Below are 24,864 nucleotides of genomic sequence, written 5' to 3' on the forward strand. Positions count from 1 at the left end.
CATATACAAAATATTTAGAATAAGAAGAAATCGTGATTAACAATTTTAAATAAGATAAAATATTAAAAGAATAACCATAAATCGTAAGTCACGATTCTTTTTTTTGGTATTACATAGGTCACGATTTTAAATAGGATAAATCTAAAAAAGATAACCAAAAATGTTGAGTTATAATTTTAGTTTTTAAATTCCAAAAATTTTGTAATTTATAAAATCATGAATTATAATATATAAATCAATAATATCCACGATTTGTGTTATCTAACAGTTGTAAAATATACCAATTTAGTCTTATATTAATGTATTATATTACACAATTTCATTCATAATATGAAAAATATATAGCGAAAATTGAGTCGACTCTGACATATAATTAAGGTATATAGCTTTAAAAATTACGCATAACAAATTAATAAAATTATTTAAAAATTAAATTAAATAAATATGTAATAATTATTTTTATAAAACATATGTATTAAATAAGTTTCAAGAACGTATAAAACTTCTTCCAATACAATGACTTATTTGAGTTATTTTCTATTTCATAGTGACTCTTGTAATAGTACTTTAATTAATTAAGTTAATTAATTCTGAGAATCTATCCTTATTGTACCATCGCATTTTCAAAAAATGGTGAAGAATATTCAGAGTTCGACTGGAGATATTAGCTCCTCCTATATCGAAGAGGGCGCATGAGGTCGAAGGACGCTACGAAGTTGGGAAAGATTCGCTGCTTACGCATAAACTAATCACAATTAAAATTTAGAGTAAACTATTTAAATGGTATTTGAAAAATTCTAACCCTGATTACAAATATTTTGAAACAATAAAATGATAAAAATATTCTAAAAAAAAAAATCTTTGACAACAAAAGCATTAAATAATCTTATTTTTATTAATAAAAAAATAAAAAATATTATCTACACAAAAAAATAATATTAATTATATTATTTTTAATATATATTTTATAAAAAACTGATTTAATAGCTAATTTTATATACACATAACATAATTATTATAAATATCGTATTATCATTCACATTTGGTATATATTAGAGCAATTTTAATGGATCAATTTTAGGTATTACTTTTGACTTTATAATAATTGAAATGATTTAAAATTAAAATTTGTATTGGATATCTTTAAAATGATATTGGTATTAGTAAGAAGATATTGTATTATTTTAAAAAAAAAATTAATAAAATACTAACTTGTATAATTTATTAAATTCTCATTAAATAAATATTATAATATTATTGTAATGTTATTGAAATGAGACTAATTATTAGAATGACAAATTTTATATTAAGTTTTAAATTAAATTTTATGATATATAATTTTATAAATATTTATGTAACATTTTATAGGATCCAAAATAAAATGAAATTAAATCTATCTATTAAAGATGCTCTTAATATTTGCTAATAATGGTTGGATTTTTTTTATCGAATATTTTTTATGTTTAGGATATTTTCGTCATTTTTGTTGATGTAAATTTAGGCATATTAATGATGTACCATTTTTAATATTATTTAAGACAACACAAGATTCTAATATAATAAAAAAATAAAAAAGCTAGTTGTGACAGCTCAACGGCAAATTAAGATACTATAGTATTATAGTTGCAATTAACCTATCATATTACTAGTTAGATTCGCCACTTGCAAGAGATTCGCATCATAGTCATCAATTCATTATCACTGTTCGTTTTATTAATGTTTTATTATGTCAATTTATTTCCTTCGCTGAAGACGTTTATGCGGTAATAAGCGACAACATAAGCCATGACAATAATTTTTTTTTTTTTTTTTTTGGGGGTATTGATGCATAATATTAATTAATTATTTCATATATAAGAACAAATTTTGGTTGAGAATGCGCGTGGTCTCTACTCTTCTCTAGCCTCCATAATTGTAACAAATATGGTGGTAGAGAAGAGTGATGAGGTGCTGGAACAACAAAAGCGTAAGCAACATAATGAAAGGAAGCATAATCAACACGGAGGAATGAAAACAGCACCCTTCATTCTTGGTAATCATATATATATATATATATATGTTTCAAGTGTTTCTAAATACAATTTCATACCCTTTTCTTTTGTTATTTTTCTAACTGTCGTCGTCCCTTGTATTTTGAATCGTTGTTTCAATTGATTTTCATTAAATAAGTTATGAAAAATATATATTGGCGTTTACAAACAACATTGACATGGCGCACGCAGTGCATAAATGATGTGAATTGTCTTATTACTTCAGTAATTTTTCGTCATTTATTTAACAAAAAAGATTTAATTGAAATAATTTAAACATAAAAGTTGAAATTGCGAAATATAAAAAGATAAGAGATCAGACAAAAATTAATAAGGGACCAGAAAATTATAAGAAACAAAAGTAAGGACCAAAAAGTAAAAGATTGAGCACAATTTGTTACTGCTTTATAATAAGAAAGAACCACTATTCTATTTCATTTGTTGCTCAAAACAAATTGCAACTAGTAAAGTCTTATCTCAAGCAGACAAAATTATATAAGTGTAAACTGAAAATGAAACCGTGAAATGTGAAAATTTTACATAATATGATAGTTATAAAATGATTGTATTATGTAATAACATTTTGCGTTATTGAACACGTATAGCAAATGAAGTGTGTGACAAATTTGCATCAATTGGTTTCAATGCAAACCTGATGAGTTATCTGACACAAGAGCTGCATATGGCAACGGTTGCAGCCTCCAACACTCTGATTAACTTTGACGGAGCAGCTAACCTCGCTCCTCTTCTTGGAGCTGTCATTGCTGAGACTTTTGCCGGCACTTTTTGGACCATCATTCTTGGTTCTATTCTCTGTGAACTGGTATACCATCATCTCCCTTCTCTTTTCTTTCTTTCTAATCGATTTAATTTATTTACTACTCTCTCTGTAATAATGTTTCCTTTTATTTTTTTTTTCTATCTTTTACTATGCCACAAAATTTGGTTTATTAAAAAAGCACATTAAAGCGGAGGAGCTACATTTAAGTCTATACAATATAATGGTGAATCTTTTATAAAACTAAGACTACACATTATAAAGGATAATTTATCTTCTATTTCTTGAAAAATTTATATACATTGATTTAATGATATACTAAATTTTTAATGAATTTTTTTTTTTAAAGAGTGACTTAACCTAAAAATGGTCAATACAAGAAGTATACTATTTGCTTCCCTTTTGCTATCTCAACTCTCAATCATAATTGTAAAAGAATTTGCAAACCTAGACAACTTATGAGTAAGTTAGTAATATTTATTTATTTATTTTTTATCGAAGATAGGGAGACTCGAACCCGCAACTTCTTAGGTGAATATGGGGAGATTACGCTATTTGAGTTATAGCTCGTTGACAAGTTAGTAATATTCATATTTTGATTTATGTAAAAATTATATTCTTTTTTTCTAAATTAAATTATACTTTTTGGTTAGGTTACATTATTAATTACTTTATTAGTATATCTCTCGTAATTAATGTGGCTAACATAAAATTATAGATCTAACCAAAAGTTATAATTTAATGTAAAGGAAAGAGTGTAATTTTTATGTCCAAACCAAAATATGGCTAATGCTAACCTATTCATGAACTTGTGTAGATTAGCAAATTCTAGCGTAAAAATTACTAAATTTAGTGTTAAGCATTTAGGTTTTATGCACATCAATATAAATATAATAAATTAAGGGTGTCATGCAATAATATAACAATAAAGATATATATATATATATATATATATATTAATTTCGATTACATGAACGTTTAAAGCTTATTTGGTTTGAAAAAACGTATTTTTGTGAAAAAGTAATATAAATAATAAAAATTAAAATAAAATTTTATTATTTTCACTAATTATATTTTATTTTCATAAAATCTTAAAAATAGAAATATCCTTAAAACTAACAGAGTTCATTTTTATTTTTAATTTTTGTATAAATTATTTTATTTTATTTACTGTTTTTGGTCTGGATATTTATTTACTTTTTCTCTAGTCCGGCATGGTTGTTTGTTCTAGTTTAATGGATTTCGGTCAGGAATGTATTGGATGATTGATAAACTAGCCCAACATGCCGCCAACTGCTATTTATAAACATGGGCTATTCACGAGGTTTCTTCAACTCTAGTCTTCCACCATCAACGAAAAGATCTAAAGTTTACCAGAAAAAAAAAAATTAATAGGAATGTGTTTTTTTTTTCTTAAACAGAGAATAAACACTGAAATATGATTTTGACAACAGAAAAATTCAAATTGCATACCAAAAAAAAAAAAATTCAAATTTGATCTTCATAGAATTTTAAATCTAATGCTTTGGTCTCCAATAAATTCTTATTCTCTATAAGTTTTTGAGAATTATTTCTTTCGAACAAATTTGTCCTTTTATGAGTTTTTTTCTTTTTTTGGTATACTTTTATTAGCTTTTTTGGTTGAATAGAATTTGCCCTGTATCTGAACTCTATAAACTTGACTGAATTGGAGTGAGTTGAATATCCCCAAATGCTGATAGTGTTGCCAATCCTAAATGTATATATAATGACCCCAAAGGCCGAAACAATAAACTTTCTAAAGATATAAATCACAAACAAATGAAAATGTGATGTAAATAAAATTCCATGGACCGATAGTTCAAAAAGTAGCAATTTATTGGAGTGGCTTTTCGGCTGTCATGTTAAAAAAATAAAATAAAATAAAATAAAATAAAATCTTTGAACATTGAATAACTTCAAAACCGAAAAAATCGCGAGGTATAGTGGTAATAGTTTATGTCGTCTTTTAATTATATTATTAAACATTCGATCCCTATTATTGGGAAGAATAAGCACATTTCATAGTGTTATTAGCTGTTTTCTATTTCAGAGAATAATGGTTAAAATTGAACTGGTCATCGAACCGATCAAGTTAATAATTTACTAATTTATTAGTTTAATCGATAAATTATTGGTTAAACCATCGATCTTATATAAATAAATAAAATAATTTTTTTTCAGCAGCTCTGATCGGTTCTTACTTGTTCTTGTCTTTGAACGTTTCTGGACATTATGACAAAATTTTCTAGTACTTACTCTACTTTTGGCACATAATATCCTCCTTGTTACAGGGTTTGATCATTATTACAATTTCAGCATCAATGCAGTCCCCAGGATGCCAAACCAAGTTGAATTGCGATGAAGCAACATCCTCACAACTACGGCCACTCTATCTGTCTCTCCTGCTCATAGCTTTTGGGTCAGGCTGCATTAGGCCTTGTGTTGTGCCATTTCTAGGAGACCAATTTGACATGACAAAAAAAGGTGTGGCATCTAGAAAATGGAATCTCTTCAATTTGTACACATTTAGCATGGGTTTGGCTCCACTCACTGCTTTGACCGTTGTGGTTTATGTTCAAGAAAACATGGGTTGGAGTTGGGGGCTTGGGATCCCAACCATTGCAAGGTTGATTGCTATTTTTGCTTTTGTTATGGGCTCATCATTCTACAGAAAAGTTAAACCACAAGGGTGTAGTTTGATTAGGTTGGTGCAAGTTCTTGTTGCTGCTATAAGGAAGAGGAAAGAGGCTCTTCCAGATGATCCTAAACTTTTGTATCAAAATAAAGAGCTTGATGCACCTATTTCTTTGCAAGGAAGGCTTTTGCACACATACCAATTCAGGTAAATGATTCAAGTACCATATATTTTTCACCAAAATAACTATCTTTTTAAATATATTTAAATTTAAATATAACAGGAAAGATTACAATTTTTTTTGTGATTACTTTCATGAAGACATTTATATTAATGATGATGTTAGAAACCGTTGGATAGATTAGTCAAATATATTTAATCAAACTTATTAAATTATCTAATAATTTATAATATCATATTTATATGAAGATGTCTTCATTCAAATAACCACCTTATTTTTTAAAGGAAGAAGTGATAATCACTTTTATAATTCTCTTTTTAAGTTACGGTTTAACTAGGTATCCTTTAAAAATCGTACAACATTCAGCCTTTTATTACAATAATTAAAAAAAATTAAAACAAACACAACTAAAAATTATGAATAGATTTATTGTCTTTTTAAAATTAAATATACATTCAAAATACAATCTAAAAAAACTGAAATTTAAAATTTAAATTTTAAATTTTTGTTTCAGATTTAATATATTTAATTATTAATATATTATAATTTAAATACATATATAAAAATCAAATTATTCAAAATTCAAAATTTTGATTTTAAAAATATAAAATAAACCTTAAACTATCAAATTATTAATTAAACTCGTACAAAACACTCAAAGAAGCAGAGAAGTCACGTTTGCGCCATGTCGAAAATTCAGAGGCGCACATGGAAAACTCAGAGGTGCACATGGAGAAGTCATCCTCCACTGTCGTTCATCCTCTTCCGCGCTCATCCTCAATGCTGCATTCCTCCTTTTCGGAGCTCATTTACAACGCTGTCTTTTTAATGTTTAAATTTAAATTTTAGATTTATGATTTTGGATGTGTTTTAAAAATATTTTCTGTATAACATCATAATTTTAGATGTGTTACAATTATTTTTTAATGTTTAAATTTAGATTTTAGATTTTATATTTTATATTTTCTGTATAACTTCATAATTTTAGATGTGTTACAATTATTTTTTAATGTTTAAATTTAAAATTCTAGATTTATGATTTTGGATGTGTTTTAAAAATATTTTTTGTATAACTTAATATTTTAGATGTGTTACAATTGAAAAAGAAACTACAATTGAAAATATTTTAGTTTATGTATATAATTATATTCGACCATTCATAATTGTATTATTAACATTTATATTGTATTATTAAAGTTGACTGATTTTAGATGTGTTTTAAAAATATTTTGTATAAAATATCATACTATCATATGTATTATAATCGAAAAATAACAACACAATTTTAAATTAATTGTTGATTATATACTTTATTTGCAACAACTTTATTAATAAAATTAAATAAGATCAACCTTGTTTCAATTAAATCAGCAGAGTGTTTTTATGTTTAAATTAAAATATAATTAAAAATGTTGAACATGATATTTCTTAACAAATTACATAAACACATGTGTGAAAAATAATGATACCTTTCACCAATACAAAATGAGAGAGTGCTTCAGCTGGAAGGTGGTGATGGTCTTCACCAATGAAGACGAGATGGAGAATTCAGCTGGCAGCGTCCTTTTTGGTTTGGGATTCACTAATGCGTGTGAATATCCCGTAGAATAAGGAATTTAAAAAACTGTATCTGTTACATGAAGTTACGAAAGTAAAGCAAAGTCACCGTAACCACCAATGAAGTGGGTGAATTTCAAATTTTAAATTTAAATTAAAATCTAATTATAGATATGTATCTACAAAATAGGAATATGTTACACTAAAAAAATAATTAAATATTATTTAAATCTGATTAAAGGCTGATTAAAGGCTGATTAATATTGTACAACTAGCATTTTCCTTTAAGTTATTCTGTTCATATTTTTATAATATTTAAAACATATAAACCAAAAATAAAACCTAAAAGTAAATCAAATAGCACAAATATTTCTAAGACCACTGAATTGGTATATACACACTAAGATAATAATAGAGAAATTTGTTTGGCTTTGTACTTTTTGAAAATAGAAACCGTTTCTTTATCCATATCTCTTGTCTTTGACAATTATTTTCTGATTTTACTTTTAGAAAATACATAACGAAACAAAATTTTCTATTTTACATTTTTTATGTATTTTTGTTTAAAAGATAATATTTAAAATGTAATCTACTATTTTTAAAATAGAATTTAGTAATTAAAACAAGACATGAATACAAAAATAAAAGAACAGAAAACGAATGCTTTTTTATTTTTTTTTTTTATCAAAAATTGATCATTTCAATTTTTTTAAATTTTTTTTTGTACTATCTATAAAATGTATGGTGTGAGATAACACTTTATTCCTCATGTGACGAAAAAATTTAAGAGGATGTAATATCTCTTTTATCTCTATTTTTTGAGAAGATAGAAGTATAAAAAAATGTTTTAAAATCAAGTGCCTTAAGTATGTGTGTGTGTCTCTAGTTCTAATTTCTAAATATATTTGTCTTTGTAACTGAATTAGATCCTTGATATTAAAAGATAATCTTGCTCAATACACTTCATGACAGATGGTTAGACAAGGCAGCTACAGTGACAAAAGAAGAGTCCAATATCAAAGACAAAAAAGAAGCACCAAAACTATGGAGCCTAGCCACTGTACACAGAGTAGAAGAGCTAAAATCTATCCTCAGATTGGTTCCGATTTGTTTATCAACCATATTGCACGTAGCATCTGTGTCGTCCAACCAAAACTTCCTAATTCAACAAGCGCGGTCCATGGATCGCCGCATAACTTCTTCGTTCCAAATCCCACCGGCCACCATGTTTGTTTTCAGTGTGATGACAATGATGATTGGTGTCATTTTATATGAACACCATTTTGTTCCCTTTGCAAGTAGACTAACCAAGAATCCTTCTGGCCTCACATGCCTACAAAGAATGGGAATAGGGTATGGAATCAGCATAGTAGCCACAATAGTTTCATCACTCATTGAAATCAAAAGAAAAAATGTTGCTACAAAGTACAATATGTTGGACAGCCCTAAAGCCATTGTTCCAATTAGTGTGTTTTGGTTGTTACCCCAAATTTGTTTGCATGGTTTGGTTAAAGTGTTTATGTCTGGTGGGCATTTGGAGTTTCTCTATGACCAATCACCTGAGAGCATGAGAAGCACCACCATAGCTCTGTTTTCCATATTCATATCTATTGGAAACTATTGTAGCACTATGATGGTATCTTTTGTTCATAGGTTTAGTGGAAATGATGAGAGTAATTGGTTGCCTAATAGGAACTTGAATAAGGGTAGATTAGAGTATTATTACTTGCTTGTTAGTGTGGTGCAAGTTATTAATCTCATTTATTATGTCATTGTTGCTTGCTTTTACACTTACAAACCTGTGGAAGAGATTAGTAGTGTCATGATGAATGGGAAAGAGGATTTACAACAGGGAAAAGAAAAAATCTTTGTACTTGAAAGTGGTTGTACTATGGAGGATCAAAAGATGATTCTTACCGTTGAAAGGTGAATGAATAAGTCAATGATCATTGACACAGGAAAAAAGAACTTATGAACAATTTTGCATTTTATTAGTTTCTTGTGTTACTTCATGGATGGCAAGTTCCATTGCCTTTTCATGTGTTGTAATAATTTGACCCCTATTCTATTTATATGGTTATAGTTTTCTTTATTTAGAGGGTATTTTGACACTTTTGAGTTTTGACCTAATAAAAATACCGACTATATCCAGAGTATCACCTGAAAAGATTAATCGCCATTTTTCAAATTATTATGAATTTATGATATTGTGATTGGAAGATTATATATGAAGGGCAAGTGGGACAAATCATACTATATATTGTACATTATATAAAAAAATCAACCACCAATCAATTAGTCATATAAAAATACAAAATAATGTTATACTTTTATTTATAATCAAAATTTTTTAATATAATCAAATTAAACTCACATTTATAATCAAATTTTATAAATAACATAATCAAATTCGGTTTATAATTATAATAAAAAATCATAATTTTTTTCATCAATATAAATTATATTTATAATTAAAATAAAAGATACAAAAATATAGTAACGATTGACTTCTGCTCCTCATGAAACATTTGATTACTTTGTTACAAAAAGATTAATCATTTTGTTGTGAAAAGTTTGATTACTTCGATCATTGATTACTCTAATAAAAATTATCTGAAAAATATTAAATATGTAAATATATATAAATACATATTAGTTAAAATTATCTTATAACAAATAATTTTAAAAGTTATGGCCCAAAATCTAGTTAAACCCAATGAAAAGTACTTAGAATTATCTTATGACAAATATTAGTTCATATTATGGATTAAAAGAACAAAGTCATGGTCCGAAATCTAGTTAGACCCAATGGAAGGTACCTAAATCAAAGATCATTTCAAAAAGCTATGCTAGATCACCTATCTAATCTATTTGGAACACGGGTACCACGACTCGTGCCCGACCTGAAGCCACACCACAGGAAGCTCAACCCATCTCACACCTCTTTCCCAAAGCTCAAATCACCAATAATTTGTTTCACGCACGTCTCAGAACATTAGCGTCATTACTGGAAACCTTAAGTTTAACCTTTGATAATGGCGAACTACCCATAGCGATTCTAAAAGAAACAAAGGGAAGCAAAGAAACAAAGGGAAGCATGGAAGACGAACAGTAAGCTCCTAGATTCATATCCCAAAATAATCAAGAGATAGGAATGCAGTTGAGATCATGGGACTCGTCCATGGTCATCAAAGCCGACTCAAGCAGTTAGAGATCCAGTTGGAGCGACAAAGAGAATCTGAATGGCAACTTCGGAAGGAGTTGTGTAATCGTAGAGAGTTGGAAGATAAGCTGAGAAAACTAGAGGCCGACTTGAAAGGTAAAGGAAGTTAGGAAGAGAGGAATTTGATCTTCTCGAAAAGTGATAACCTTTCTTATAGGAGACCATGTGGGCTAAAGTTCCTAGAAATTTTAACAGTCAAAACATGGACGTGTATGATGGCACCATGGATCTGCTACATCACTTCAGCAATTTCAAGAGTCACATCTACTTGACTGATTCATCTGACGTGACTCTGTAAAGCATTTCCAACTACATTGACTAAAGCTGTCATGAAGTGGTTTGACAATCTTTTCCCAAGGATGGTCACGTGCTCTAACGATTTAGCCAAAAAAATTTTCTAGGTTTGACAATCTGCCATTCAAAAAGATAAAACAAAGCATGCACCAAACCTGCTTGGAGTAAAGCAGGAGACATGAGAATCCCTTAGAGCCTATATGGAGATATTCAACAAAGCCTGTCTAGAAATTCAAAGCTTGCCAAAAGAAGCAGGCATCATAGACCTTATTAATGGCCTTCGAAAAGGACCATTTTCACAATCTATATCAATGAGGCACCCAATTTTTTTTATCTGAAGTTCAGAAAAGAGTAGAGAAGTAGATCAATATGAAGGAAACAACCCAGTTGAGGAGATCTCTCTCGAGCAAGGAAACCGGCCATAGTAGCAAGGACAAGAAATAGAAGAAGCATGACGACTACTCAAGTCGTATGAAGAGGTACCATTCTTACATGTCTTTAAGAGTATCCCTAGTGAAAGTTTACAAGAATATCTGCCAAGTAGAGAAGCTACCACTACCGCGCCCAATCTGAAACAAGAAAGGAGGCAACAAATTGAAATACTACAAGTATCATCGTATCTATGATCATCACACCAATGATTGCTATGCCCTCAAGAATGTCATAACAAAGCTCATGCGAGATGGCAAGTTCGATAAATACTTGGAACCTCACAAGTCGGATAGGAAGCACAAGGCACCCAGGTAAACCACAAAAATAAAAGTTAGAGAAGATTCAGATGATCCATGAAGAACTCTAAAATGGCATATCCATATGATTGTAGGAGGATTCACAGGAGGAGACATTACAAAAACCTCCCGAAAGAGACACTTGAAAAAAGTATATTAGATCGGAGCAGGAAAGTAGGACCTCTACCTACCTGATATTACCTTCACTAAAGAAGATGCCTGAGGTGCATTACCTGGTCATAATGACCAAGTGGTAATCATGATGGTTCTAGATAATGGCAATCTGCACAGAACTTTGGTTGACCAAGGTAGCTTAGTGATGAGCGGATAATTTATACGCTTTTTGGCATTGTTTTTAGTATGTTTTTAGTAGGATCTAGTTACTTTTAGGGATGTTTTCATTAGTTTTTATGTTAAATTCACATTTCTGGACTTTACTATGAGTTTGTGTATTTTTCTGTGATTTCAGGTATTTTCTGACTGAAATTGAGGGACTTGAGCAAAAATCAGATTCAGAGGTTGAAGAAGGACTGCTGATGCTGTTGGATTCTGACCTCCCTGCACTCAAAGTAGATTTTATGGAGCTACAGAACTCGAAATGGCACGCTTCTAATTGCGTTGGAAAGTAGACATCTAGAGCTTTCCAGCAATATATAATAGTCCATACTTTGGCCAAGAATAGACGATGTAAACTGGAGTTCAACGCCAGCTCCCTGCCCAAATCTGGCGTCCAGCGCCAGAAAAGGAGCCAAAACCAGAGTTGAACGCCCAAACTGGCACAAAAGCTGGCGTTCAACTCCAAGAAGGACCTCTACACGTGCAACACTCAAGCTCAGCCCAAACACACACCAAGTGGGCCCCGGAAGTGGATTTATGCATCAATTACTTACTCATGTAAACCCTAGTAGCTAGTTTATTATAAATAGGACCTTTTTACTATTGTATTAGACATCTTTGGTCTCAGTTTTAATCCATTGTTCATCTTAGGAGAATATTGATCACGTTTTGGGGGCTGGCCATCTCGGCCATGCCTGGACCTTTCACTTATGTATTTTCACGGTAGAGTTTCTACACTCCATAGATTAAGGTGTGGAGCTCTGCTGTTCCTCAAAGATTAATGCAAAGTACTACTGTTTTCTATTTAATTCATCTTATTTCGCTTCTAAGTTATCCATTCGCACCCAAGAACGTGATGAAGGTGATGATTATGTGTGACGCCCATCACCATTCTCCCCTATGAACACGTGTCTGACAAACACTTCCGTTCTACATGAAATAAGCTAGAATGAATATCTCTTAGATCTCTTAACCGGAATCTTCGTGGTGTAAGCTAGAATGATGGCAGCATTCAAGAGAATCCGGAAGGTCTAAACCTTGTCTGTGGTATTCCGAGTAGGATTCAATGATTGGATGGCTGTGACGAGCTTCAAACTCGCGAGTGCTGGGCGTTAGTGACAGACGCAAAAGGAGGGTGAATCCTATTCCAGCATGATCGAGAACCGACAGATGATTAGCCGTGCTGTGACAGAGCATGTGAGCATATTTTTCACTGAGAGGAGGGGATGTAGCCACTGACAACGGTGATGCCCTTGCATAAAGCCAGCCATGGAAAGGAGTAAGATTGATTGGATGAAGATAGCAGGAAAGCAGAGGTTCAGAGGAACGAAAAGCATCTCCATTCGCTTATCTGAAATACCTACCAATGATTTACATAAGTACCTCTATCCCTATTCTATTATTCATTATTCGAAAACACCATTATCAATTTACATCTGCCTAACTGAGATTTGCAAGGTGATCATAGCTTGCTTCATACCAACAATCTCCGTGGGATTCGACCCTTACTCACGTAAGGTATTACTTGGACGATCCAGTGCACTTGCTGGTTAGTTGTATCGAAGTTGTGAACCATGGTGTTGGCACCATGTTATTGGCGCCATTGCCAGGGAAAGAAAGAGCCATGAATTTTACATAATTAAAGTGTAATCATGATTGCGCGTACCAAGTTGCTCACGTTGCCAGGGATTGTTCGAGCCTGGACATCACAATTTCGTGCACCACTTAGCCAATATCTTGTTTAAGGAAGCATTCAATAAACTCATGTCAGATGCAAAAGATCTAAGAGAATATCTGGACACTTTGTTCAGATTGAAAAAAATCTCCATTCATCCTCTCAGCTTCATTAGTTTGTACACAACTTTTGGCAAAAATCTGAGGAGTAGCACCATAAAAATTGCTACATAGTAATTGATGTCCCTTCAGCTTACAATGCACTCATTGGAAGAGGCTCATTAAATCGGTTATCAGCGATAGTCTCCACACCATACTTGTGCAAGAAATCCTAACAAGAGAGGGAATCTCAACCGTTCATGCAGATCAGACTCTTGGAGAGCGGTGCTACAATAAAAGCTTAAGTATCAGGAACAAAAGTGGGAGCACTTGTTTCTGTGCTAGAAGTAAGTAGTCCAAGAGATTAGGAAACCCTCTGACCTCATCTAGGGAAAAACTAGAGAAAGTACAAATCGGGAATTATGCTGTGCAAACCACAAGTGTAAGAGCAAAAATCCACCAAGAACTCAAGTAGGAATTGATTCAACTCTTAAGAGAAAATTTCTATTTGTTTTCTTGGAAAGCTCTGACATGCTAGGTATCTCACCCGAGTTAATGTAACATAGGTGATAAACCCCGATTTCGTGGTTTATCTTGTGCTCATTTTGGGAGATTTTATCAATAATTCTCACACTTATTCACAAGAAATGCATGGTTTTGTGTTCACTTCCCAATATTGCTCTATGATGAGAAACATGCTTGTTTTACCTTGAATTTGCCATATTTTAACCCTCTTCTATTGTCATTCGATGCCGTGATATCTTTGTTGAGTAATTTCAGGAGTTATAGGTTAGGATTGACTCAGAAGAGAGGGAGAAAGCATGTACAAAAAGGGAGGAACATGAAGAAGTGAAGTATTGGAAGCAGCAGCATCGGCGCGTCCGCGCACTCCACGCGCTCGCGTGGGTGGGACTGGATAGAAGCGGCGCGCAAGGATGGATGCATCCGCGCAGATTGGGAGATTTCCATCGACGCACACGCGTAACTGGCGCGCACGCGTTGATCACAAAAGCATCGGCGCGCGCGCACGCATGGCGCGCACGCGTGGGAAGCTGCACGTGACCTCATTAAGAGAAATCGTGCCTGGCGATTTCTGAGGCCAAGAAGGCCCAATTTCAAGCTGTTTCTGCATGGAAAAGACCCAAGAATGCTGAGGGGAAAGGGGGAGGGGAGTCATTTTGGAAAGAGAGACATATTTTGAGAGTTTTTCTTGGTTCTTGGATGATTCTAGGGAGAGAAACCCTTGTTCCTCTCTAGATCTAGTTTCCATTTTGATTTTTCCTTGTTGATTTGTGAATTGGATTTTGTTGATTACAGTTTTAATTGTTCAATTTAATTTCCTTGCTATAACCTCTCTTACATCTAGTGATAGTTTTATGATTCTTGTTAATTGTTATTTTACCCATTTCATGAATATTGTGAATCTTGTTTTGTTGATGTTACATTGATGATTTCTATGTTTAATCTTGTTGATTGTTTAATTGTATGTTGATCATTGTTAGTGGGTATTTGTAGAATTCAATTTAATTACTATTTTGAACATGTCTTTCATAAGCGCTTACCAAGTGTTTGATGAATTGTTTACTTTGATTATGGAGTAGTTTTTCACACTCTTGGCCTAGGTCAAGGGAATTGGGTAAACTTGAGTCATTGGGTCTAATGGATTTGATGATTTGGGAGCCCTAGGTGGTCAATTTGATACTCATTGACGCCAACCCACTACTAATCTAATTAGTAGGTAGGTTGGGACTTATGGGTTGATGTGGCCAGGGCCATTTGACGTACTTCAAGTTTAGGGGTAGATATCACGTACTTAAGACTTGGGAGTAGACTTAATGAGCTTGGTTCCTCATAATTGTCAAGATGAAGTGTTGGACAAGGATTGTGACCCCAATTCCCATGCCTAGCCAAGAGTTGTTTTTAGCATTCATATTTGAAAACCGATTTCCAATTTCACGTATCTTAGTAGTAGTTATTCGTTTAGCTTAAGGTAGAATTGAGTAGAATATTGCTTGCTCATTGGAATTGCTTGGTTTTTGCTTACGTAGTTGAATTCATTTGTTGCCATTTAAGATTACTTGCTTGTTGAGTTTTCCATTTACTTTTATGTTCATAACTCTCAACCCCGGATTTCTAACCAATGTCGAAGCGCATGTTTGCCCATTTTTCGTGAGACGACCCGAGGTTTGAATACTTCGGTTATTTCTATTGGGATTGAAATTGTGACAACCAAATCCCTCTTCTAAATTTGACCCCAAGGCTTGTTGTTGGTAGGCTATACTCACAACGAGGTGATATTAAAGAGAAAAATCTTACCAATACAACATTCCTTGGTCGCAAGACTTAAAGTGATCGTCAAATTTATGGCGCCGTTGCCGGGGAATAGTTGCAACGTATGCCTCGATGTTGGTTATGTGAATATGTGAATATTGTAGATATTTTGCTCTTTCAATACTTAGCTAGAGTTTAAATTTCTTTTGCATTTGTACTATGACTTTCAAGTTTGATGACTCGGTCTCAACTGAATTCTAGCTTAGCCAATTTTGATCCCGAGATTGAAAGAACTTTGTTACACACTCGGCAAGCTAGAAGGCGATTGGACTACACGCCTAGTACTTCGGCCTCTCTTGAGGAAAACACCGAATTGCTAGACACCGTCGAGGGTGACTTGGAGTCTGTTACTTCCTATTCTTCTATTGACACTGCTAATACATCTTTGCATCCTACAGGTGAGCCACACATGGTGGAGCCATGCCGGATCACTTTGCATGAGCAAGGAGCTCCGGATATCATACTTCAACCGTTACAAGCAAGATATCCTAACCTTGATCCAAACTTTGAGTTGAAGAGTAGCTTGATAAATCTACTTTCTAAGTATCATGGGTTGCCGGGTCAAGACTCCATCCGACATTTGAAAGATTTTCATGTAGCTTGTTCCATGGCTCGAAGGCATGGAGCCGATGAGGTAGCCATCATGGTTTTTGCCTTTCCTTTTTCTCTTGAAGGACAAGCAAAAACATGATTTTATTCGCTACCGGATGATATTGTGACTAATTGGGATTTCCTGAGAAGAGAGTTTCTTGACAAGTTCTTCCCACCAGAGAAGACCGAATACATCCGGAAAGAGATTTCGGGCATAATGCAAAGAGACCAAGAGAGCATGTATGAGTATTGGTCTCGGTTCAAGAGGTTATTGGAGTCATGTCCACATCACGGAATGACCACTCGCTTGCTCATTAGCTACTTTACCGGAGGTCTTTGTGCGGAAGATAGAAGATTGCTTATCGCCTCTAGTGGCGGGTCCCTTTCGAAAAACAAGACGGAAGGAGAAGCTTGGGATTTGATAAAGGATGTCGCCGAATCTACGCAACACACAAGAGCAAGGAATAACCCCCTTAAGGGTGTGGTAGAACCGTCCCCTTCCGAAGCAAGTCTAACCAAGGCACTTGGGGATATGGCCACCATCCTTACACAAATTCAAAGAGATCAAAGGGAGTATTACTCCATCAAAGCCATCCAAGCCCCTCCTCCGGTTGCTCAACTTGAAGGCCCTCCTAGGATTTGTGGGTTGTGCTCTAGCACCACACATTACACCGACCAATGCCATCAAATTCAAGAGGAACATGCCCTTGTGGTAGCCAATATGAATTACAACAACCGTCCACCATATCCTTCTCAAGGCCAGAACAACTACCATCAAGGTAGCAATCAACAAAAAGGGTGGAGAGATAATTCACAAGGAAACAATCAGAACCAAAGATGGAACAACCCTTCTTCTCACCACAATAACAACTCATCCTCATCCCAATATCACCACAATAACACCAACTACCAAGCCAACCAAAACCAAAACAATTACACCAAGTACCAAACACCGCACCATAGACAACAAAACCAAACTCCTACATCTTCCAACAATCAAGTTGATGAGCTTAGAGTCGCTATGGAAAAACGAGATGAGATCAACAAGGCTCAATTTGAGGCCTTGAACACTCAGTTGGCTAACCTCACCAACATACTCTCAAAGATGAACATGTCAAACCAACCACCAACTCCCAATAACAACACCACCCAACCCTCAAGTTCATCCAACCTTCCATCCCAACCCCAACCAAACCCAAGAGGCGGTCTCAATGCCATCACTCTACGGTCGGGGACTACATTGGAGGAAATACCCCCAAAAATCATGGGAGAGGTGCATGAAGAAGAGGTAGTTGTTGGAGCTCCACATAAAGAAGAGGTGGTAGACAAAAGGCATGATGAAGAAGGAGTAAACCTCAAGAAACCCAAGAGAAAAGCCGTAATCGATGAATCAATTCCTATTCCATTTCCTTCCATGGTGAAGAAAGCAAAGAAGACACTGGAATTTGATTTAGACATGCTCCAAGTGTTCAAAAAAGTCAAGGTAACCATACCACTCCTTGACGCTATTCAACAAATCCCCAAGTATGCGAAATTTTTGAAAGACTTGTGTACACACAAGAGTAGAATAGGGGAATTGGAGACACTATCCTTGGGTAGTTCGATATCTTCCTTGATGGAACCTATTCCAAGAAAATGTGGTGATCCTGGACCGTGCTTAGTGTCTTGTTGTATTGGTGGATACACTTTTCATGACTGTATGTGTGATCTGGGAGCTTGTGTTAGCATCATGCCGTTTTCCATCTATGCGTGGTTGAATTTAGCTCCTTTGAAGAAGTCAGCGGCGAGATTTGCCTTAGCCGATAAAAGTATGATCACAGTAATGGGAATAGCTGAAGATGTACTTGTGGCAATTAAGGATTTAATTTTTCCGGTTGACTTTTACATCCTTGAGATGCCCCCAACAGAAGGTAGAAGCTCATCCTCCGTTCTACTTGGTAGACCTTTCCTCAAAACCTCCAAATTCAAGCTAGATGCTTTTACTGGTATATATTCCTTTGGAGTTGGAGAAAGACTATCAAGTTCAATTTAGAGGAAGCCATGAAACATCCTCCCAAAGAACATTCTATGCTCCGATGCGATATAATCGATGAAGTGGTAGCGGAAGTACAAGAAGAAGATCATGACAAGTCGTGCCACCCCACCGTTGAGGAGATATATGACCAAGAGGATGAACTTAAAGAAGTTGTCAAGAATGAGTCCCATGAGCTTGATGAAAAGGAACCTCATCTTGAGATGGCAAGTGAACTGAAACCCCTCCCCTCTCATCTGAAATATGCATTCCTAGAAGACTGTGGGTTTCCGGTTATTATAGCTAGTGAGCTCTCAAGTGAGGAAGAGAAAAAACTCCTAGACGTTCTAAGAAAGTACAAGAAAGCGATAGGGTGGAGCCTTGCGGATATTGTAGGGATTGACCCGCATAAGTGCATGCATAGGATATTTCTCCAAGATGGAGCCAAGCCGGTTCGGCAACCACAAAGGAGGCTCAACTCAACCATCCTTGATGTAGTGAAGAAAGAGGTCACCCGGCTACTGGATGCGGATATCATATACCCTATTTCCGACAGTGAGTGGGTGAGCCCGGTTCAAGTTGTTCCCAAGAAGTCGGGCATCACAACGGTCAAGAAGGAAGACGGAGAAATGGTCACTAAAAGAGTGCAAAATGCGTGGCGAGTATGTATTGACTACAGAATGTTGAATGCCGCCACACGGAAGGACCATTACCCCTTACCCTTCATCGATCAGATGCTAGACCGCTTGGCAGGTAAATCTCACTACTGTTTTCTTGATGGATTTACTGGATATTTTCAGATACATATTGCTCCTGAAGATCAGGAGAAGACCATTTTTACATGTCCGTTTGGCACCTTTGCCTATAAAAGGATGCCATTTGGATTATGTAACGCACCCGCCACTTTTCAGAGGTGCATGATGAGTGTCTTCTCCGATCTAATGGAGAATTGTCTAGAGGTTTTTATGGATGATTTCAGCGTTTATGGTGTCTCATTTGATTGTTGTTTGGAGAGCTTGGCCAAGGTCCTAGCTAGATGTGTTGACACCAACCTTGTCTTAAATTTTGAAAAATGTCACTTTATGGTAAGACAAGGTATAGTGTTAGGACATGTAGTATCTCATGAAGGCATTTCTGTGGACCCGGCCAAGATCGATGTTATCACTACTTTGCCTCACCCCTCATCTGTGAGGGAGGTCCGCTCGTTTTTGGGACATGCAGGATTTTACAGACGCTTTATCAAGGACTTCAGCAAGATTGCCTTACCATTGTCGCGCCTACTCCAAAAAGATGTGGATTTTGAGTTTGACAGTGACTGTGTAAAAGCTTTTGAAGAGTTGAGGAAAATTCTCACCATAGCACCGATTGTGCGAGGCCCCAACTGGACGTTGCCATTTGAGATAATGTGCAATGCGTCAAACTATGCTGTGGGTGCCGCGCTTGCACAGCGTGAGGGTAAACTTCCTTATGTCATTGCTTACTCTTCTAAGACACTAGATGCCGCACAATCCAGCTATACCACTACCGAAAAAGAACTCTTAGCCATTGTTCATGCCTTAGATAAATTCAGATCTTATTTGCTAGGTTCAAAGATAGTGGTATACACGGATCATGCAGCTATGAAGTATTTATTGACAAAAAATGAGTCAAAGCCTAGACTCATACGTTGGATTCTGCTTTTGCAAGAATTCGACATTGAGATTAGGGACCGGAGTGGATCTCAAAACCTGGTTGCGGATCACTTAAGCCGCATTGAGAATTTAAAAACTGATCCATTTCCGATCAATGACTCATTCCCATTGGAAAGTTTGCATGCTGTGTCAGCTAGTTTTCTTTGGTTCGCCCCAATGGCAAACTACTTGGTTGCAAAAATCTTCCCTCCCAACTTTTCGAAAAATCAAAGGGACAAGTTGAGGAGTGATTCCAAATACTACATTTGGGATGACCCTCACTTGTGGAAGAGAGGTGTAGACCAAGTAATCCGAAGATGTGTCCCGGAATCCGAATTTCAACCAATTCTGAAAGCTTGTCATTCGTCCGACTATGGTGGCCACTTTGGCCCACAAAGGACCACTAAAAAGGTGTTGGATTGCGGATTCTGGTGGCCAACCTTATTCAAGGATGCTAACCGGCTATGTGTATCTTGTCATCAGTATCAAAAGTCAGGAAACACATCCCAAAGGGATGAAATGCCTCAACAACCTATGTTGTTCTGTGAGATATTTGATGTGTAGGGCATTGACTTTATGGGACCGTTTCCTAACTCTAGTGGGCATCTGTACATTCTGTTAGCGGTTGACTACGTGTCAAAGTGGGTGGAGGCCGTACCTACCCGCCTTGACGACGCCAACACCGTTGTTTCTTTCATTAGGAATCACATTGTATGCCGTTATGGGTCGCCACGAGCAATCGTGAGCGACCAAGGATCCCACTTTTGTAACAGGAAGGTAGAAGCATTGCTCAAGCGCTATGGAGTATCGCATAAGGTTGCCACTGCTTATCATCCGCAAACAAATGGGCAAGCGGAAGTTTCCAACTGGGAAATCAAAAGAATCTTGGAGAAAGTGGTCAATCCACAAAGAAAGAATTGGAGCTTCCGGCTAGGAGATGCACTATGGGCTTATAGAACAGCCTACAAGACTCCGATAGGAATGAATCCCTTTCGGATTGTCTATGGCAAGGCATGCCACCTTCCGGTGGAGATTGAGCATCAAGCATACTGGGCGGTAAAGCAGTGCAACATGGATTAGGCCAAGGCGGGTGAAGCTAGGAAGTTACAATTAGAAGAGCTTGAGTGTTTGAGGAACGAGTCATATGAGAATGCCCGAATTTATAAGGAGAAGACTAAGGCATTCCATGACCATCACATTCGGAAGAAGGACTTTAAAGTAGGAGATGAAGTCCTCCTCTACAACTCAAGGCTCCGATTTATGCCTGGCAAGCTCCGTTCTAGGTGGGAAGGACCTTTTAAGGTGAAAGAAATGAAGCCGTACGGAGTGGTGGAATTGTTTGATCCCAAAGGTGAAGCAACTTTCAAGGTGAATGGGCATAGGGTGAAGAAATATCATGGTTGCAAACCTCCAAGGGAGCTAGAGGTGTACATATTGGAGGATGCACCAAGTGGAGATGAAGCTTAAGAAGAGGACCGTCCAACTTAAGGACGTAAAAGAAAAGTGCTTGGTGGGAGGCACCCCACCGTGGTAAGATCTTCCTTGTTTATACCATCTTGTAGTATCTTTAGTTCTTTGACTTTTATGCTCTTTTGATGATTGGTTGAGTGCTTAGGGATGCTAGCTTTGTTGGTTCTGTTAGATAGGTAGAATGTTCTTTTAGATAGGTTATGAAAGAGATAAAGAAAACACAAAATTTTTCTTTAACAAAGAGCACCGACGCGCAAGCGCACAGTGCGCGCGCGCGCCGGTTGCGAATTCTCCTTTTTAGGCCAAAAACCCGAGAGTTGGGCCAACTTTGTTCCCAACTCGCGCCAGGCACCCACGCGTTCGCGTACATGCCGCCTGCGCGCAACATTGCCAGTTGACCATCGACGCTCACGCGCACAGTGCGCGCGCGCCGATGGGGCTGTGTGGAATCTCTGGTACATTTTCCAGAGAGTTGTGCCACAATTGGGCCAACTTTATGCCGAAACTAATGCGTCTGCGCGTAGTGCGCGCCCGCACCAGATCTCAAATACCACAAGCACGCGTTCGCGCATAGTGCGCGTCCGCGTGCATGCCTCCCTGGGTCACCCTGGTACAAAAACCAGAGACTTGAGCCAGGTTTATGCCACTCTTGTGCCTGAGGCACAACTCCTCTCGCGCGCGCGCGCCATTGCCGCGTACGCACCATCAGCCAGCACCTTCACGACGCGCCAGCGCACCCTGCGCGCGCGCGCCATATGCGCGAATCAGATTAATATTTCGCGCCGTTTCACTCCTTTCTCACTCACATCCCCTTTCTTTTTATTTCTTAGTTCACTCTTCCCCTCTCTTCATCACTTCCCTTCTCTTCTTCTTCTCCCACAACCCACCACCTTTGTCTCCGGCCACTCACCGGACAACCATCTTTTCCGGTGGCGCTACACTTCTCTTACTTCCTCTCTCATCTTCACAAAAGAAGATTCAACCTTGCTTTTTCATACTCTTCAAGGTTTGATTTTTCCCCCCTTTTACCTTTTCTTATGTTATTTCTTCTAGTTAAATGCTTCTTGCTATCTTACTTAGTTTCTCTTTTGCTTGTTAATGATATCTCTTGCTTTTGTTTGCTTCTTTTCTCTATCTTTTCTTTGTTTAACCATGGATGTTGAACTTGAACTTAAATGGCATTACTAAGTCTTTTGTCACTCTTTTACCATTGTGTGATGTTTATGTGGTGATTGATGTTCTATTTTGGGCTTTAGATTGGTTTAGTATTTCATAATTGCTCATTGCTTGATTATTGCACGCCAAGTGTTCGAGGAAATGCACAACTACCATTTTGGCTCATTTTAGTCATACACTTTCAAAATTGGTGCTCCCTCCTCATTCACTTGCTTCTTCTTCAAGGCGTTGAGTCTAATTTATGTGCTTAAGGTCATACTTACCAATCCCATATTAATTGAACATGACTTTCTTTTGCTAAGGATGCTTGAGACTACTCTTCTCATGCTTTTGTATGCCTTACCTTCTCTTGCATCACATTCCGAGTGATATAACCCCTGCATTCATATTCATCATGGGCATGACATATCACTTGCATGTTTTTATCAAATTGTTTCTTGGGTTTAATGTTTTCCTTTCTCCCCTTTCCTTTTAGGATGGCCACCAAAAAGGGCAAGGAGGTAGCTTCGAGGAAACCGGCCGCAAAAAGGGTGCCCCAAAGATCGAATTCTAAGGCACGTTCTTCAATAGGAGCCAAACCTTTATCAAAGAACGGAAGGACACCCGCTCTTATTGATGAGGATAACAAGGGCAAACCGGCAAGAGACTCATCAAGGTTCCCTAACCGCTTTTGTGAACTTCGGTTCCCCTCCATAGTGGCAAGGAACTATCATCCTGAGCACTTACTCGCTCTGCCGGATAGGGTTGCTCCTTATATTCTACCCCGTATCGAAAAGCGAGGATGGAAGTTTCTTTTGAGGAAACCAAGGGAAATCAACCTCTCTTGGGTGGAAGAATTCTACACTAACTACCATCTCTCTTCTCTTCGATCGGTGTATATGCGCCGGAAGCAAGTTTCAGTTTTAGAAGAGGCTATTCAGCAGGTGCTCAATGTTTTACCAGTGCCAATTGACATGGATGGATACCAAGAAGTCTTGCGTCAGCGAGTGGAGTACAGATTTAATTGGGACTCAATTCTCCAAGTCATCGCTGAGCCTGAAGCATCTTGGATCCATGGTAGACAGCGGATGAGGCCCAAAAGTATCGATGCTCGCTTCCTCTCTGTGGAAGCTAGAGCCTGGGCGCAGATCCTTTCCCACTATGTGCTACCTAGCACTCACAGGTCGTCCATCACAGCGGACCTTGCTTTGCTTGTCTGGTGTATCCTCATGGAGAAGCCGGTGAACATCCCATTTCTTGTCAAGCAAGCAATGAGTCAAGTCCACGACCGAGGTAACCTGCCATTTCCAGCTTTGGTATCTGACTTAGTTTCTGCTGCGGGTGTTTCTTGGGAAGCCAAGGATAAGAAGATCATGGTTCCGGCTAAGGGCGATGTGGTCCCAAGCAGAAAATACCTATATCTTCCCATGAACAAACCAAGCCCCGACATGGTCCCACCACTTCTTTGTCCCTCAAGCTCATCTTCACCACCACTGAGATCCACAGATCAAAGGATAGAAGACCTTCACCGGAAGCTGGATAGGTATAAGCGGCACAACCACCGCCGATACACCCACCTCAAAGAGCTTCTGAGTCGTGTTGCCCCTAGCATGGAGGAGCCCGAGATATTCACCTCCACCTCGAACCCAAGCGATGAAAGTTCTGATGGGGGAGATAGTGAAGACTCCAGTCCCGACCATCCCTTAAGTATCATTCATAGCACGGAGGACCGTGCTAATTTCTAAGTGTGGGGAGGTCGTTCGACCGATCTCCATGGGTAACATTCTCTTCTCTTCAATAACCATGGAGTTATGTTTTGCATATAGTTAGTATATGGCACGCATAGTTAGTTTATTTCTTGTAAATACCCTTGCATGATAGTTAGTTTTATAGAATTACTTGGTCAAAGCAATAACTTTCTCTCCAAGAAACTGTGTCCTGGGTGACCTACCAAAATTTTGAAATTTTTTGCAGTAAACTAGCTTTAAGAATGTATTTTGGAATATAGTGATTGAGTTAAGAACACAAGCATGAAAGTTTTGAGCCTATTGCATGGTTACATCTTTTAACCATTATTTCC

The 24,864-nt window shown here is 36.4% G+C and overlaps 2 protein-coding genes across 2 annotated transcripts; both read left to right on the forward strand.

The window, feature by feature from the left end:
- Positions 1-1,889: 1,889 nt before the first annotated feature.
- Positions 1,890-9,132, forward strand: LOC107604662 (protein NRT1/ PTR FAMILY 3.1-like). The gene is made up of 4 exons (XM_016306294.3): positions 1,890-2,032; positions 2,636-2,853; positions 5,121-5,671; positions 8,175-9,132. Exons 1-4 carry the CDS (start codon positions 1,924-1,926, stop codon positions 9,130-9,132), a joined length of 1,836 nt encoding a protein of 611 aa, XP_016161780.1. The 5' UTR covers positions 1,890-1,923.
- Positions 9,133-17,583: 8,451 nt separating this feature from the next.
- On the forward strand, positions 17,584-23,358 carry LOC148562246 (uncharacterized). Its single transcript, XM_088490841.1, has 4 exons — positions 17,584-17,960; positions 18,231-18,463; positions 18,793-18,881; positions 23,281-23,358. Exons 1-4 carry the CDS (start codon positions 17,584-17,586, stop codon positions 23,356-23,358), a joined length of 777 nt encoding a protein of 258 aa, XP_088346967.1.
- The last annotated feature ends 1,506 nt before the right edge of the window (positions 23,359-24,864 follow it).

Source organism: Arachis ipaensis, chromosome B6 (assembly GCF_059453495.1).
Source record: "Arachis ipaensis isolate K30076 ecotype BB chromosome B6, ASM5945349v1, whole genome shotgun sequence".
Lineage (NCBI taxonomy): Eukaryota > Viridiplantae > Streptophyta > Magnoliopsida > Fabales > Fabaceae > Arachis > Arachis ipaensis.

Coding starts and splice junctions, on each gene's coding strand:
- LOC107604662 (XM_016306294.3), top strand. CDS start 1,924: ATGGTGGTAGAGAAGAGTGATGAGGTGCTGGAACAACAAAAGCGTAAG. Junction 2,033..2,635: donor AACAGCACCCTTCATTCTTG/GTAATCATATAT, acceptor GAACACGTATAG/CAAATGAAGTGTGTGACAAA. Junction 2,854..5,120: donor GTTCTATTCTCTGTGAACTG/GTATACCATCAT, acceptor TCCTTGTTACAG/GGTTTGATCATTATTACAAT.
- LOC148562246 (XM_088490841.1), top strand. CDS start 17,584: ATGAACATGTCAAACCAACCACCAACTCCCAATAACAACACCACCCAA. Junction 17,961..18,230: donor CAAGTGTTCAAAAAAGTCAA/GGTAACCATACC, acceptor CATCTATGCGTG/GTTGAATTTAGCTCCTTTGA. Junction 18,882..23,280: donor GGTGGAGCCTTGCGGATATT/GTAGGGATTGAC, acceptor CTTTCCTTTTAG/GATGGCCACCAAAAAGGGCA.